A 17,983-nucleotide genomic window follows, 5' to 3' on the forward strand; every position below is an offset into this window, starting at 1 on the left:
AAGAGTGTTGTTTTAAATATAACCGTATATACTAATTATCTCTAAATTCTGACTCCATGAGAGTACTCGCTAGTATGATCTAAAGTCCAAGAATTTGGAATATGGTTTTAACTTTGATATTTGCATCACATAGGCTACTGTTTTTATAATGTGCTTTAACTGTAGGTGACATAGCATTGAGCTCAGGTGAAACACACCATACAATATATGGAGAAAACTTTACACAGGTGGAGCGTTTGAATGGGGAACTGTCCACAGTGAGAAATAAATAACCTAAACAACCGAAGAATCTCTTGAAGTGATTTGTCAGGTCGTAATGGTATGAAACAGATGACACAGGAGAACTACTATGGTTAACATTATCGTTATCAGACTGATTTAATTGCCTACATTAAAATTGCTGTGTTTGTGGGTCAGATAAGAGCGTCTGATCTTCAGTAGTGGGTCAGGAATCTAAAAATTGTTGTGATTTCTCATAAATGGCAGGAGAACATTGAGGGATTGGATGTTTGTAAGCACAGAAATGAGCAAACCTGCAGATTATTGGACATGAGATGTGAAAGAGAATGGTAAAACTTGATTTGATAAGCAACAGCGGTATATTTCTTTCCCCTACAAACTGCACCACCTCATAATAAGTGAAGAGAGACGAAAAAGCCTCATCAGCATGATCAAATAAGACGTGACTCCTTTTTTAGGGCATGCAGATAGCACATGACAGAAAGCCTACACACCCTTATCTGCTCGAACAACTGGGGTGTGTGCGCAATGCTTGAGGTTGTACTGGATTTTACATTTTTCCTTGCATTAAAAAGCATGCTATCTATTAATGAACAGCACCGGGCTGCGCTCATCTCTTCTAGTCATTTAACTGAAGGCTTGTATTCACGTGCTTATCAGGGCCGTGATTACAGCGCTGTTGTGTGTTTCAGCAGTGAAAGATCCCACCGCCCCGAATAGAGTCAACACTCTCTTGTCGTGTGAGGCTAAATTAAGCTAAACATAATGAACAGCATTGTGGGCCGTGCACAGCACGGTGACCTTCGACAGTTTGTGACCCTCCACCCGACTGGCATGTGTCCCGGCTGCCCACTTAAAAGATTACAAGTAGGTTAAATGTTCTGTTCATGATGTGGCCTACCATTTATAAAAATGTAATATCCAGTGCTCGAAGGTGGCCGGCACTTCTGTGTTTTAATCTGTGGCGAAACCTCATTTTTTCTCGCATACCAGCACTTCTCACATGTTCCTGGTTGTGGATTCCTATTGAAATGATTGTCCGAGCAAGGGTAAATGTGACCGGACCTTTATTCCGAGACAGAAACGGGCTTCCATAATTTAGAGATGCCTCTTTGTGTTTGCTTATGTGTGTGAGGCTAAATATATGATGTATGAATGTGCGTATATTACACATGCCACAAGGCATGACAATAGGGTGAAACTTGACCCTGACAAGTGTAATCATTCTCAAATTTCCCTCCATCACTGAGGTCCCACAGGGAGAAAGTCAACCTGCCTCGGGATACGTCAAAGCAGAGAGTCAGGGGTTAACGCTTTGGAAAATACCAGCTCTTAATATGGAGACCCTTTTATATTATAGCTTCAGAAAGCATGCAGTCAAACACATACAGGCATTTTCTTAAACAGACTTGTCAGAGTGGACAGTATGATTTGTATTTACATGTTGTTGTATACCACATTTGCTCAAGGGAATTTATGTAATGTCTGGTTAGATTGGCATCATTGTACATTACAGTCAGGAAAGCTGCAGTCTTAGACACGCCAAGCTGCTACTTGTGTCAGATGAGATTCATGATATTGGTTCACACACAAGATTAATGTTTTTACTCCACCCTCAATTTCGAAACGCACTTTCCCAGCAACTGTAATTGAGACTTTTATTCATAATGTTGCGTCATTATATGACACATTTTTTGCAGGTCGCTGAGAAGCAAACCAGCAGATGCAGTAGACGGCTGGCGCCATGGCCTCAGATGCAAGTCACATGTTAGAAGCAGCCTTGGTACAAATGGATGATATTATTGCTGGTAAGACTTTAATTTAGACTTTAAAAAGTTGATTAGAAATCCTCCTTATGAACTCAATTACAGAATAACAAACAGGATAATTTCAGCTTCCCACAAAAATGGGTCAGGTAAAGGTTATCTTGCAGTTTGTTTCTGATTGGCTGCTTTTCAGGAAGCGATCAGATAAGGGTCTGCTCCTATATAATGTTTTTTTCAGCATATCTCTTGATCTGTGCATGCTAATTGGATTCCCTCAGCACTACATTTGTGAAGCTTTTTGAAAGGATTACATGGTGTTGGATATTTTGAAAGAAAAGTACTTGCCAAATAAAGGTAAAGCTAAATGAAAAGCCTTGATAGTTAAAATGTACGGCTTAATGATGGGGCTGTCAATTTAATATGTTAATTTAGTAAATGATAATAAAATAATGCATTAAAAAATGAATTCATTTAATCATGCCCCTAAAAAACAAAGGCTATGGCTATATATTCTATCTGCACTATATATATATATATATATATATATATATATATATATATATATATATATATATATATATATATATATATATTAGGGCTGGGAAAAGATTAATCGCGATTAATCGAATTCAAAATAAAGGTTTGTGTTTACATAATATATGTGTGTGCACTGTGTATAATTATTTTGTATATATAAATACACACACATGCATGTATACATATAATTTAAAAAAATTATTTATATATAAAATATTTATATTTATATATAATATAAATTATAAATAAATATATACAGTATATACATGCAAATATTTCTAAAATATATACATGCATGTGTGTGTATTTATATATATACAAAATAATTATACACAGTGCACACACATATATTATGTAAACACAAACTTATGGATTTTATTTTGGATGCGATTAATCGCGATTAATCTTTTCCCAGCCCTAATATATATATATATATTATAGTGTTTAGAATTACTATAATTTATTCTATATTAATGTATAATTACTGTAGTTTATATAATATAATAATTACATGATCGTATTGTAATTTTTTATGAACTATATAATATATATATATATATATATATATATATATATATATATATATATATAAATTGTTATATTACAGAAATTCATATTATTAAATCTGAAAACTCGACCAACTAGCATTGAATACTTTTTATTTATTAATGTATTTTTAAATTAATTAATGTATTGATTGTAATAAATATGTTGTGTTAATTATGTATGTATGTATTCAATATATATATATATACAGTTTCGCAGGGAAAACTCTTAACAAGGCTTGGTAGAGAGAGGATGTGGGGGCTGTGAAGCCCCTCAAGCATTCTCAGCGATTGCCAACATGATTTAACTAATAGAGGATAAATGTTTAATGTGGACAGTCAACAAATTAAGACTGGGGGAGGAATGGAGCGGAACATGCAGTTTGCTGTCTGTGACACAGAGAGAGGTACAATGCAGTGGACTCAGCTAGTCTGGACTGTGACAAAATCTGTGATAAACACTGTTTATTTCAGTTTCCTAACCTAAGGTCATACTACCATTAATAACATTTAGACAAAATACGTTATACCACATTTACTTTTAATGTGGGATAAAAAGAGCCACAGTGATCTAAAGACTAATGGCTATTTTTGATAGGCTTCGCATCATATCATTTTTTAATATATAAATATTAATGTATGTAATAAATGTGTTCTATTATAAGTAAGTGCTGTTCTTTTAAACGTTCTATTCATCAAAGAATCCTGAAACACGTGTATCACAAAAATATAAAGCAGCACAACTGTTTTCAACATTGATAATAATAAGAAATGTTTCTTGAGCAGCATATTAGAATGATTTATGAAGGATCATGTGACACTGAAGACCGGAGTAATGATGCAGAAAATTCAGCTTTGCATCACAGGAATAAATTAATTTTTTTAACATACTTAAAATGTTTTAAAACATAATAATGTTTTACAATATTACTGTTTTTACAGTATTTTTGATCAAATAAATACTACATATTTAATATCTACAATACTACATATTTATTTATTTAATATGTAAACCATTTGTATTGAATTTACAGCTGAAATATCATATGTTAGCATTTATGAAAAATTATTAATAAAGTGTTGTAAGTTATGGATTGCATACCACACATAGTCTAGTAGCTGAGTAGTCCTTCATGTCATGAGTTATAATTGTACAGAATGAAGGCTACATGTGCCAAATATTACAGATGCAAAGGACTTCAAATAGCACAGGCTTATAAATCAATTGCTTATGAATGTAAATCATTTGAAACCATTAATGTTTAGCAATCAAATGTCATACAGTGAGGCTAATCCTGGATCTAGACTTTAAATGAGTGTCTGTCTGTGTGTGTTAAGAATAGGAGGGTGTGATGAGAGTTGACCACAGGCATGTTGTGTCTCTTCGGGTCTGCTGAGTGAATTGACTCATGACAATGAAGGGCTGTTGTTCAGAGTTTCTCATGGTTCTTGAAATGTCTCCACCTGCTGGTGATAGTTGGAACATCTCAATTACAATAAAGATGATCCAACATCTAGCATTCTAGCCTTATTCGATTAAAAGGTCATTTTCAATAGCTTAATTTTATTTTATTTTGTCTTATTTTATTTATTTATTTTAGGTGATTTTAATTTATTTTTGGTGTTTTTATATTTTATTTTTATTTTATTTATTTTATTATTTTGGATGATCAAAACCTAAGGGATATTTGTGAGCATGAGTATCAGAGAAGGGCACAACACCCCCCACCCCTTCATTAAAGCAACCAATGAGGTCATCTTATGCTCTCAGCCAAGCAAAACACTTGCGCCTGAATGCACAAATTACGCATTTATATAAACAGTTAGGCTATGTACATTTTGTCCTCACATAGCAGCCGAAGACATATGGAAACACACACTAGCAGAAGACATATGGAAACGATATAAATCTTACGTTAACGAGACCTGATTTTATTCCACTTAAAATAATGGAAAATTGTATAAAGTGCTGGCAATTGCATGAGATGAAAATGAACACTGAGGCCATTATTCAATAGTCAACTGTGTCTCTCTTTGTTCTTATTGGTGATTCTGCTGTTAAAAAATGGAGCGATGTCATCATAGACTTTTAAAGTGTTATAGAATCCTGATGGTTTCCAGATGTTCTGGTGCTTCCTGTATATGTGTTACGTCTCATTCCATAGTATCCAGATGGGGACCGTTGGAAGTGTTGTTGTGCGAGTTGATGGAGTCAACACGTGGCTGCAGCGGTGTGTGTGGGTGATGGGTAATATGATGTGATGATGTATGACATGGCGTGATGGTGCATCTCTCCTGCACTCTTTGCCTCTCAAGTCACTTTTTTACCCTGTTTGTACTAAATATCACATCTTTTTTCACATACACTGCAAAAATGACTTGAATTAAAACAATGATTATTGGAGTACACTTACCAAGAAAATTCTATTTAGTATTATTTTAGTTTTTAATTTCATTATAGTTTTATTAATATTTTCAATTAATTTTTTTTTATATTATTAGTTTTCATGGTAGGGTTAGGGTTAATTAATTTTATTTAAATTTTAAGACATTCGTTATGTGGTTTTGTCATTTTATTTCATTTCTTTTTAAATATTGCTATTTAGGTTTAATTTATTTATATTTCAGTTTTACTTTTAGCTAGTGTTTGTTTTTATTTATGTAGTTACTCATTTTTGTTGTTCTAATTTAACTTACTGTTTCAGTTTATTGCCAAAGCAATAATTTTCTCATTTTCGCTTGGTTAAAGTTTTTCATTTTCATTTTTTTTATTTCAGCTTTATTTCAATTAACAGAAATATTTTTAATAATTTTAGTTTTAGTTAATGATAATAACCCTGCACTATGCAGTTGTAAGACTGGAAAAACTAGAAGAGAGGGCAACTCTCTGAGAAAACAAAGGAAATTAACATTTGAACTGTCATCACCATTTGATTGGTGAAGAAAACCAAAAGATAATAAAGTTCTTAAGAGTTTAGAGATAACTTGCTCACAGAGGAGGGTGTGTCTTCCAGGCAAATGGCATTCTGCTCCCAAAAGGTGTAAACTCTGAATGCAAATTCCCATTGTTATTAAATGTGTCTTTATAAAGAAATGCAACAAGATGCTCAGGGCGATTTGTAACTCAAATTAGCCCGTGATGCGGAGTGTATCCTATGCAAGACCCTCCGCATCATGAATTTTATAATGTCAGGTTCGCATCTTCTCTCTTTATTCCAGAACATTTGATGTTTCGTATTTATTATCTTTTAACTGATTATGACATTTGTATGGTACATTTACCTGACATAATAAATTGTTAAATTTGATTTTATTCCGACTGACTCTGAAATTGTTTTCCCAAGTAGATTAAACAGATTCGTATGTTACCGCAATTCTTCATCAAATTAGTGACGACTAATATTTGCCACTAATTCAAGTATACTTGGTTTTGCAAAGACGAAGAAGTGAATTTCCATTTAGAACAGCAAAAATGCTGCTTGACCAATCAAAATTTTGGTGTGTCTTACCTCTGTTTTAATTTGTTACTTTAGATAAGTGTACGTGGGAAACCACGGCTTGGCCAATCCAAGGCTATTATAAGAGAAGTATAGAATGCCGACATTGAGTCGATCTAGATGGGCTTACACAGTCTTCAAAAAGTCACGTTTATTTTCTGCAATTATTTGTGAAATTTACTAGCAATTTTAAGTGACAATTGTTTCAAAGTAATGTCCATATGAGCGTATGACGGCTAAAGCAAGCGTCTAACCTCTTTTGCTTCTTATTTAGTGTACCTTATGTTACTGTCGGCAGGTTCCAAGGCTGCGATGGAGTTCAGTAACGGGCTCTATGACCTGGGCTCTCCTGTGAGTGTCGGGCCCCTGCAGGTTCTACAGCTTGCTGAGGAGCTGAGACTGACACTGGAGCTGCAGGTCGGGGACGAGGACCGCAAGTCACTGCGCTCCCAGCTGCCCTGCAGCACTGCACAGAGCCTCATGGAGTGGCTGGAGAAAGGATCGGTGAGCTAAAGCCTAGAAAATGAATGTGGATTTTATGTTGGAATAGTAATACAAAGTCCGTTCATGAAACTCATGTTGGCACAGGCTGATAGATCCTTAACTCAATCTGCCTGCAATTAAATCACATCATTCTCTATTGGGCACAGCTGATTGGTTCCTGCTGTATCAGTAGCCAATAAGCTCGCTGCTCTAGTTTTTTGGATAGTGTTTTCTGCTTCATATAAATATTTGCACACAGTGCAGTGGTACAGATGTTTTTCAGATGACATTTGTCATGCTTTAGAAACAAAAACCTTTTTAATGTAAACCTTGTGACATGATTATAAACAACAAAAGACCCTGAAAGTGTTAGGACAGTTCAATATAGGCAGCTATACTGAGTCATAAAGGGACAGTTTATCCAATGATCCATTAATGAAAATTCTGTCCTAATATTCTCACTCTTATGTTGTTTTAAACCTGTATGGCTTTATTTCTTCAGTCAAACACATAAGTAGAATTAAAAAAATAATTACATATACATATATATATATATATAGACACAAAGTTTTATGAAACTTTATTGAAATAAACGTTATTTCAGTATTATTTATTAATATTTTATTAGAACAAAATATTTTATATTATATTTTTATATTCTATTACTTTTCGGTTTTCATTTTAATTCTTGTTTCAATTTTAGTAATTTGTTGTGTGTTTTTTAAATATTTCTATATAGCTTTAATTTATTTTATTTCAGTCTTAGTAAAAAAAAAAAAATCTGTTAGTTGCCAAGGGACCATTTATAATGTTCGCTTCCTTTTACATTAAGTTTTCCATCTAATATTTATATTTTAATTCAACTTAATTACTGAAAACTATTTTTTTCTTTTACTTTTCCAAAGCATTAACAAGGAGCTCCATAAAACTGTAAAATTTCCAAGTCCCCCCCCCACCCCCCTCACATTAACCCTTTTTGACCATAATGAATAATTAAATTATGTATATACCTGTAAATGTTATTGATAATAATAAAAAATAAAAATATTTTATTGAAAAAAGAACTGAAAGAATATTTAAAACTTTCCTTCTGTATTCCAATGAAAAAAATAACAGCCTACAGGGTTGGAACAACGTACATAAATAATGATAATTATGATAATTTTCATTGTTGAGGGAACGATCCCTTTAAGTACAAACTTCTGCCTATTACAGGGTCTTTTCTCACGTGTCCCAGAGGCAGTTTCTGGCCCAGCACTTGCGTGCGTATGCGTGAATGTTGCTTAGATGTTTTTAAAAGAGTTCGGATCCCCTCTGAGACATTGATAGGGCTGCGCTTCCTGCCTCTCTCCCTCTCTTCCCTTCATATTCCTCTCTCCACACAGTCATTCTCTCCTTTCTCTTCACTCACTCTTTAGTCTATTTAGTCACCTTTGACTCGGCTTCATCTCCTTCAGGGTAAGTATTCAGCTGACATCTCTGCTCATGCAACTAGATTAGTTTGTTGATGTGTAACCTGGCAATGCTTGCATACCAGCTTTCTCAGAATAGTGTTTTTCTTGTTTTGCTGGTATTTGTTATTGGCAAAAACAGTCACAAGATTCAGTATACTGTTATTTGTGTATCCCAATGGAAAATGCTGGCACATGATTCTCATCAGTACCTTGTGGTGATTTCTTGGTCAATTAACATAGAAAATCTCTATGTAAAGTGCATAAGCAACCTGTTGGCGGAGCTCGAAGATCAGTCAAGGGCCGTGTTTTTGCAGGGATCACATTTGTCAAATTTTCAAAGCCGAAATCCAGTAATTTCAATAGGAATCCACACGATGGAAAATTCGCCACGCTTACCAACAGAAATCTGATTGGTTTGAAAGTTACTGTGCTTCATCAAAGTCCCTTTCAAGGAAAGTCTGTTCACTTGTTTACCATATTTGGAACGCCTCCGGGCAGCTATTTCGGGCAACCAAGACCAAGTCTACCTACTTGAACGGGGGAATCTTAAAACCTGCTTGCCACACTAACATAGCATATTTTTAATCAACAACCAAATCTGACATGAACTGTGCCATAAATGCTGTTTCTTATAGCTCAAGTATAGTCAAATGCATAGCCTGTCAAAGTATACTCATAGTTTGTATGAACAAAAGTGCTTGACATATACACACTAGAAATATTCATGCTTGTCCACTGTCTGCACTATTTTTCTCCAAATGTTAAAACATTAGTGATAAAAAAAAAATTCTTTGTACTAATTTAAACTAGAGTTATGAGTATCTCTTGATCTCCTCAGACAAACTCGTCAACATGGGTTTCGATGGTCGTTTCCATCTAGTTTGTTTTTCTTGTTCTCCATTTATCCGCCACTGTTGCCACTTTGTGGCCAAACTAATTAGTGCTAAAAAAAAATCTAAGCGCATAAGCGAGTTGGAAAAATCTGTCTGGGTGTTCGTTCAGTTTGTGGAGACTGTGCTGATGATGAAATTCACATCAAGCACACAGTAGTATGCATACCCTAGCGTAAATGTCAACTCTAAAGTGTACTTGTGGCTTTAGTCCATAGGCTCCTTCTACAACACAACAGTCTTCTGAAAAGTGTCTCTAAGTGGGATCAAGTACACATGCTCCCTAATTACAGCTGATAAAAAACAGTGCAGGAAATGCGATCGACTCTTGATAGTGAGACGTTCGCATCAGAGGGACCGCATTACGCTTTGTTCTTACACGCCGTATCTGGCCCGTGTTTACATGCACATGAGGAATGTTTGTGGCAGCTGCAGAAAAGAGATAAGAGAGGTCGTTCTTCTCATAACCTGATCTGAGACCTGTCTGAGCCGCTGTAGGTAAAGCGTGTCTGTTTGATAGTATTAAAATATGTCTACTCTTGTTTATGTATGCATGCGCACGTGTGTCTGGTGTGTCTCCAGCTCCGCAGCTGTCAGGATCAGAGACTTTGCCAGGTGCAGCTGAACTCGCAAAGCTCTGGATAAGTTGCCTGATACACTAATAAAGACCCAATCGTCTCTGCTTGATCTCAGGGTGGAACCTCTAATAATGCTTGATAGCTGACATAATCACAGCCTCCTTCCCTCAAGAATATGTAGTTGTTTTTGTCTTAGAATGGAGAAAGTTCACCGTAAAGCACCAAAAAGACAATGCAAAGCAGTGTTTTCTCTGCGCAAAATAGCCAAAGTGTCATTTGTTGACTCCAGCTGTATTCATTTAATGTTTTTGACTAGAGTCCCATGTGGTGACCGTATCCCCACTCTTACACAACACCCCATGACACAAACAGGAAACGCTCTGAGCGAGGCAATACTAGGTTTAATGCCCATACTAAATATTTTCAGCATTTTGTATAATTTTGTACTTGTTTGATAGTTATGACTTTATGATAGTTTTGGCTTGCTTGGATAGTTAACCAATTAGTCACCCTTATGTCGTTCCAAACCTGTATGAACCAGTGGAACACAAAAAGTTGTGTTTAAATGTTTAAAGAATATCACAAGCCGCTGTTTTCAATGGGGCTGTCAAGTTCCAAAACGAGACAAATATGATAACAGAAAAATGCTCTATATGACTTGTGCTCTATATTTTCGGCTTTGTGTCAAACAGGCTAAAATGTAACTCTTTACCATCACAGAATAGTCTTCCCTGGCTCTTCTTGGCACGTTTATAAGAATCTTTTTAATGAATCATCAGTCGATCCATTTCCCTAAACCTGTGATGTGATGTTAAATCAATTTTTTTTAACTTAGTTAACTAACAAGTTTTTACTGAGTACTTTTACAATGCTTTTTGTAGTTTTAAAACTTTGGTCTCCATTTATCGTAATTGTATCCAAAGAGCGACCAGCACATTTATAAAATTGTCTTCTGTGTGAGTGGTGACAATGGACATTTTTTTGCACTGGACATGTGACTACACCTTAAATGATACTTTTTTCTTTTTTAGCTCTTTAAGAAAGTTAATTATATAATAGTTTAAATCAATGTAAATAGGGGTATGTTTAGCTAAAGGCCTGACAAGATCACAAGGTTATTATGTTGTTATCTAGTACTAAACAGGCTAGTTTGTGCTTGTCATTCCCTTCACAGTGTTTGCGTCAGCTGTGTTTGTCTATGAAGGAGACAACTGGACAGCAGGGTTGCTTGTAAAGTTAAAAAGACACAGAAATGGATGGATGTCTTCCACAGGAAACAGGGTCTTTGGGTTGTAGCCTTGAGTAAAAACAGATGGGAGATCACTGGAAGGCAGTGTGCCTTTAAATGCCCCCCCCACCCTCTCTCTCTTTCTTGTGCTTAAACAGAGACACTAGCTTGTTTCGGTTCAGACATTGGACCTAGGCTAATTAAAGCCACTGTCTCACACAGAGAAAAGAAAAAGGCTGAAAGAGAGGGAGGGAAAGATTAAAAATATATAGACTTTCACATGTGAACAAGAAAGTTTGTGTGTTGTAGTATGTAACATTAGGGAGTGGAAGTTGTGGATTTATGTTTTGCATCCGACACACACACACACACACACATACACACTGAACTTCTAAGTGTCTGGCTGGACATCAGACGCAGGGGGTCTCGGGCAAACGTCTGGCATTAGAAATGAGGTTTGTGCAGTTGCTTCAGCATGTTAGGAACTCCTGTCTTCAGCAGCCAATATAAGGAGGAGGAGGCGACTGTAAAACAGGCGCACAGATTCACTGAAACCCAAAGCTCAGATCTTAGCCTGCCGCTGCAGTCGCTCCCTTACTATAACGGGTCGAGATGGGCCTTCAGCATGGAAGAGAAAATTGACTTTTATAAGCATTTCACTTGGCTTAAAAAGGTAAGTTGAAATGTCTGCTTTTCTACTGTAAGTTATCCACTTTTATGGATATTTCCATTCAGCTTTTCTTTTTTTTATTTGAGCAGGATATAATATGAAAGGGATCATGCACAGTGAAGAGGTCATTATTGCGATATATATATTATGAAATATTGATTTGAGTTTCAAATATTAAAATGGACAAAACAATCAACAAGACAAACATAACGACAATACTACGGTGATATTAGTGATTTTGAAGGTGATTTTCACAACAATCGCTAAGTGTGATACAAGATGGACAATGTTATTTTAGTACCATTGAGATACTAGTTTTTATTAATATTTATTCATTTTTATATTAAAAATTTTGCTTTGGGAACTAGATTAAATAAAATATATTTAATTTGTAAAAATATTTGATTTTATTTCAGTTTAACGTTTATTTTAATTTTAGTTAACTATTATTACTCACTCCATTTTATCCCTGGCAGAAGTTGCATTTGTATGAAATACAAACCATATAAGAGAGACGTGAAAGTTGCGCCGGTTTCTGTTGCACTTGCACTTTGTCTTGGATGAGCAGACTGATATAGAGTGGTTGGATTTGTGTAGAGCTGTTTGTTGTTGTTCAAAACGTCAGGCTGCTTTGTGCTGGTGTGGATGTGTGCCGGGAGCTTGTGATTTGCAATAGTACAAAAGCGCTTTTTATCCTGTCCAGCTTCAATGATTCTGAGCTCAGAGCCCTTGAACACAAACAAATATGCATTCACTAACACAACACTTGATTCTTAGTGGTCGTAAATCATGCAGTAAATTTTAAATTAAAGGTGGGGGTATGAACACCAGCATGCACACCTGTTCTTAAAGTGCAAAAGGCCTTGAAACGCTTGCTTGCCATGGTTGATGTGGTTTACAAGGTATTGCGGTAAGCCAGGTATGTGTAACATTGCAGGAAAGGACACAATGTAAAACTTAACCAACCATTACAGTTCAAAGTAAGAAATTGCAGTAATTATCCCCCACTAGAAAAAAACTGTAAAAAATGCCAGTTTTGAAGAGGAATGGAGTGCATTACACTATTACAGGGAGGGGTTGTATCATAAAACTCTCAATATTGTCATACATTCTTGGACAGTGGAGTAATAATGAACACTGTAATTTCTTTTTGAGCTCTTCTGAAGACATTTCAGGCCTTAACATTTCTGTTAACAGGCAGTGGGACATGAAAAGGGGGAAATTCCGGGGCTTGTGGGTTGTCTTGCTTATAAACATCTCTCTGGTGAGGTAATAAATTTAAACGGTGCTCTAGAGAGCATCATGAATCTCTGTGTGTGAACTCTAAAGGTTATATTTACTGTTGATTGTGCGTGTTGTGAACTTCTTAAAAAATTGGGCAAAGTTGCTTTCTCTGAGTTTGGGTTTTTCAGTTAAATGTAAATTCCTGTTTCTTTTTAATGTTTATGGTTATGGTTTCCAAGTTAAAACCTAAAGTGTGATTTATGAAGGACTAGTGCCACTGAATGGCAATAGTCGGGTTATGGAAGTAAAATCCCATTCATTTTCTCCATTGGGTAATTAATATTTAATGATAAATTATAGACAGTTAAAGACAGACCTATGACCAACGAGATTGTTAATTGATGGTATACTTTAGTTGAAACCATCAGCCTACATTATTTCAACTTTTTAAAATAATTTTTTAACAGTGACATTCTTGGTGAAAAACAACATTATCCATGATTCTGCAGAGAATCTCCACCAATCAGAAAATCGCGATAGACAAATTACACCAAAAGAACTCTAGTGCCCGCCCCCATGAAGCACTGCGAATTACGTAATTGTAATTGAGACACTCTCAAACAACTAAATATATACATAATCAAAATTTTTAAATTAATTTTTTTATATTTATCCATTGTTTTTTCATTCGATTATATAATTTGTAATTCTTCACGGGATTGTAGTTCTTTCCTTCAATTAAGCCATTAAAGGGGCATTCGGCAACTATTTCAACTTAATAAAACCGTTTAGAAATCATTTGGATGGTTTTATAACCTTTTCTGGTGAGAATGGTGACTTTCCCCGCTCCCCCCAACGTTCCTAGGCGGAAAACTAACCTTGCAACATGAGGATTAACGTCCCGGTAAGTTGGAAATAGGAATTCTCGTGAGAAGCGAGAACAAGCGAGAAACGCAAACTGCTTTACGGCAATTCGACATAAACACACACGCCGCCCTCAATGTGTATGATGTATTACCCACCTCGGTAGACATACTCCACACGATAAAGTTGTCCGGCTCCGATAATAACAAATGCACATGAGCAGCGGTAGAAAGCGAGAGGAGGGTGCCGCAAGTGAGTTTTCTTACGAAATTGTTGTGAAATATACGCCTCACAGCTGTAGGGGGAGCTCGTTGACAAAACATGCGACAACAAAAGTGAAAATCCGCGAAGAAATAGCTAGAATTGCCGAATGCCCCTTTAAGTATACAGTCTTGTACCTTTTACTTTTTGTCTGATTTTCAAATTCTTTTGTTTGCTTTAAATCAAAGTATGTAGTGTTGTGAATCACCTTGTAGCTGGTTGGTTTGGTTCATGGCTTATAACTCTATTTTGAAGACTATCCCTATGGGAGAAATGAACGGGAAAAATTCTTCCTAAAACAAGGCCGATGAAAGAGTGGAAGGACACTGTTGCACTCTATTGAACAAACAAACTCAAGCCACATGTTTATAGTTTTTACAAAAAATAACATTTGAATGCCTTAGAGTTCCCCTTATAGTTTCTGCATATTAAGCTGGGATAAGACAAAGTATACTAGGTTAGGAGGTTGTCAGCCAGGTACCAGCTGGATTATAGCTAATGTTGACCTGGTTAGGGCTGGTACTTTATGCCACCTTTGCTATGCTAGTGTGGACCTGCTTAAGCTGGTTAACGGAACACAGGTTAAACCGTTTGACCAGCTTGAACACATCAATCTTTTTTCTTTTTTTAAATCAGAAAATGGTGTTAAAGGAATTGAAAGATTTGTTGGAATAAAGGCAAGTCAAGTCTATAATATAACTGTTTTATGAAGTGAAATACCGTTCAAGGAGCTTTATCATCACAATAATATATTCATATTTACTCGCTTATTTTATTTATTTATTTAAAAGAGACAATGCATATTAATGAACATCTTAGCTTTTCAGCAATGTAAATATGCCAGAATTAGCCCCAAAGCTACTTTACATATGCAGTCCCCCGTCAGGTCATCATCACAATATCAAGTAACAAGGCTAAACATTGAGATTAAATATGATGCTACACAATTTAAAGGACACCACAATATTCAACAACATATTATAAGAGATACCACCGTTTTCAGACAGGGCATCTAATACAGGTTACACTTACATATACACATATACAATAAAGTGCTATTCTATGTACTTTAAGTACATTGTAATTATGCTAAAATACTAATAAATACAGTAAAGTGCTGGATCTGGTTTGGTATACATACAAATACTTGAACAATACCACAGTGATCATATCCATATCCACAATAAATATCGTTAGTGGGCACAATTTTGATGTGTCTTGAGCCATTGTTTAAGTTGGTTCTTAAAACTGGGGTAGCTCGGACATTCTCTAACAACAGCCGGTAACTTGTTCCAGATCTCTGTGCCCTTAATTGACAATACATATTGTCCAAATGTTGTACGCCTGTAAGGCACCATACAATCACCCCTGATGGAAGCCCTGGTCTTCCCTCTCCTGGTTTTTTCAATATAATGTATTCACTTAGTGGGGGTGTGGCAAGTCCATGCAGGATCTTATATATAGCACAGGCATATTTGAGCTTTAGAAAATTTTCAAAACGTAATAAATTATATTTCTGTAATATTAAGCAGTGATGATATGAAAGCGGTTTTCTATCAAATATTTTTAAAGTTCGTTTAAAAAGTGACTCCATTGGTTTAAGCGTTGTAGCATTTGTGAGTGACCAGTTTGTAAAACAGTATTCAATGTGAGAAAGAATCATAGAATGAAGAAGCATTCTGGCTGCTTTACATGAAAGTGATGGTCTGATATATTTGAAGTTAGCAAGATTAAATTTAACAGTTTTTGAAAGGCATTTGACATGATTTTTAAAGGACAGTGTAGGATCTAATACAATGCCAAGGTATTTAAATTCATTTACAATCTGTATTTCTTCTTGTTTTAAAAATATATTTGAGCGTGTCAATTCAATCTGCCGCTTAGAAAACATTATACAAACATTTTTTTTAGGATTCAATAGTAGACATGATTTTGTGAGCCACTCCTGTACACGAGTCAGTGCAGATGTAAGCGACTGAGAGGCATCTTGAACAGTTTTGGCATGTGTAAAAATTACTGCATCGTCTGCATAAATTAAAATATTGATGTTTTGGCATACTGTAGGCAAGTCGTTAATGTATAAGGAAAATAAAATTGGTGCAAGTACAGAGCCTTGAGGGACACCTACTGAACATTCAAGGTGAGGAGATTTAATATTGTTAACAGAGACACAGTGCTTTCTGTTGGTTAAGTAGGAGTTCATCCAGCTGATGGCTTGTTTGGAGAAATTGAAGTTTGTCAATTTAGACAAGAGCATTTGATGATTGACGGTATCAAATGCCCTTTTCAAATCCAGGAAAACAGCACCAACAACAGAATGAGTGTCTAACGAATGTTTGACCTTTTCAATAAATACATTAACAGCTGTTTCAGTAGAATGATGGGCACGAAAGCCAAATTGCATGGGATGCAGAGGAGAGCCACATATATTTAAATGCTTTACTAGTTGTTTTACTATCCATTTTTCAATAATTTTAGATATAACAGGCAAAATACTGATTGGTCTATAATTATTGATGTCTAATCTGCTCCCTGATTAAAAAATTGGTGTAATTGTGGCCATCTTCCAATCTGGTGGAACAACAGAGTGTTTAATAGATAGATTAATCATATGTGTAATAGGGCATACTAAAGACTCTTTGTGCAATTTAATGAAATTTGTGTCCAATCCAAACTCATCCTTAGCTTTGGAACTATTTAATTCATCATTGATGGAAGGCACATCTGGTTCAGTAATTTCTTCTATCATAAATATAGGCTGTGTGTAATTAATAGGAGAAGAAACACTTTCAGATGGGATAAATAATTGAGATATTTCTTGACCAGAGTTTTTAAAAAACAAGTTTAACTCAGATGCTAGGATGAGTGGATCTTTTACCAATACATAATTAATCTTAAGCTCAGTTAGTTTATCTTGTTTATTCTGTTTACCAGTTAGTTTGTTAATGCTTTGCCAGATTTTTTTCCCATTCCCTTTTGCACTATCAATAATAGTCATAAAAAAATGTGTTTTGGCCTTCCGCATTATCTGTATAACTTTATTTCTAGCTGATGTAAATAGTTGTCTATCTGAGGTAAGGCCAGTTTTAATCGCCCTTTTAAGTAATTGACCTCTTATCTTCATTTGCAGCCTGCAATCCTTATGAAGCCATGGTATATCATTGTCATTTGTTCTTCTGTGCCTCACCTTTCTAATAAATAATGCCATAACCATTTTAACCTTACTGTGGAAAGTAACACTATTATCTATAACATCTTCACATGAGACAAAAGCAGCCCAATCCTGCTCATTTAGGGCTATTTCCAGATTTGAATGTTGACTTTTGGGGATTATGTCATCATACAAATAATTATTTAAAATATTGCAGTACGAGATCGAGATCGTGCTTTGATTAATTTTCGTGAAAAAAATATTCCATTATGATCAGACAGACCAGTTAAAAGGTTGTAGGTTTTTGTAATTCTTTCAGGTCTGTTTGTAAAAATTAGGTCTATTCTTGTTTTAGTTACTCGGGTTGGCGTTTTAATTAATTGTTCTAAATTAAAAATGATCAGTTATCTGTTTAAGGTTTTTTCTTTCTTTCTTTTTTTAAAAATATATTTTAGCTGATGGTTTACGATACATACATATGACTGTGAATGTCATTTCTGTAGAAAGTATAATGTCTACTCCCACACACTCAAGGTTGGTGTCATCAGACCATTCAATCCTACTACATTTAAGGGTGTCTTTAACATATAATATA

General features: G+C 35.2%; 1 protein-coding gene across 21 annotated transcripts in view; it reads left to right on the forward strand.

Moving 5' to 3' along the window:
• Positions 1-17,983, forward strand: part of ppfibp2b (PPFIA binding protein 2b) — a 60,843-nt gene that overhangs the window by 9,552 nt on the left and 33,308 nt on the right. For 12 of the 21 annotated variants that reach the window (XR_013196635.1, XM_077210578.1, XM_077210574.1 and 9 more), the window contains exons 2-3: positions 1,941-2,048; positions 6,884-7,089. Coding sequence is in view for 18 of the 21 variants with exons in the window: in XM_077210578.1 (XP_077066693.1) it covers positions 1,985-2,048; positions 6,884-7,089 (270 nt within the window). In the remaining 3 variants the exon portion in view is untranslated. Of the gene's footprint in view, positions 1-1,934; positions 2,049-6,883; positions 7,090-11,403; positions 11,892-17,983 lie in introns of those variants that run through there. The other 9 variants (XM_077210582.1, XM_077210579.1, XM_077210581.1 and 6 more) reach the window with 4 other exon arrangements.

This window comes from Siphateles boraxobius, unplaced genomic scaffold, assembly GCF_051911475.1.
Source record: "Siphateles boraxobius isolate OS27281-9 unplaced genomic scaffold, OSU_SipBor_1 65, whole genome shotgun sequence".
In the NCBI taxonomy this organism is placed as follows: Eukaryota; Metazoa; Chordata; class Actinopteri; order Cypriniformes; family Leuciscidae; genus Siphateles; species Siphateles boraxobius.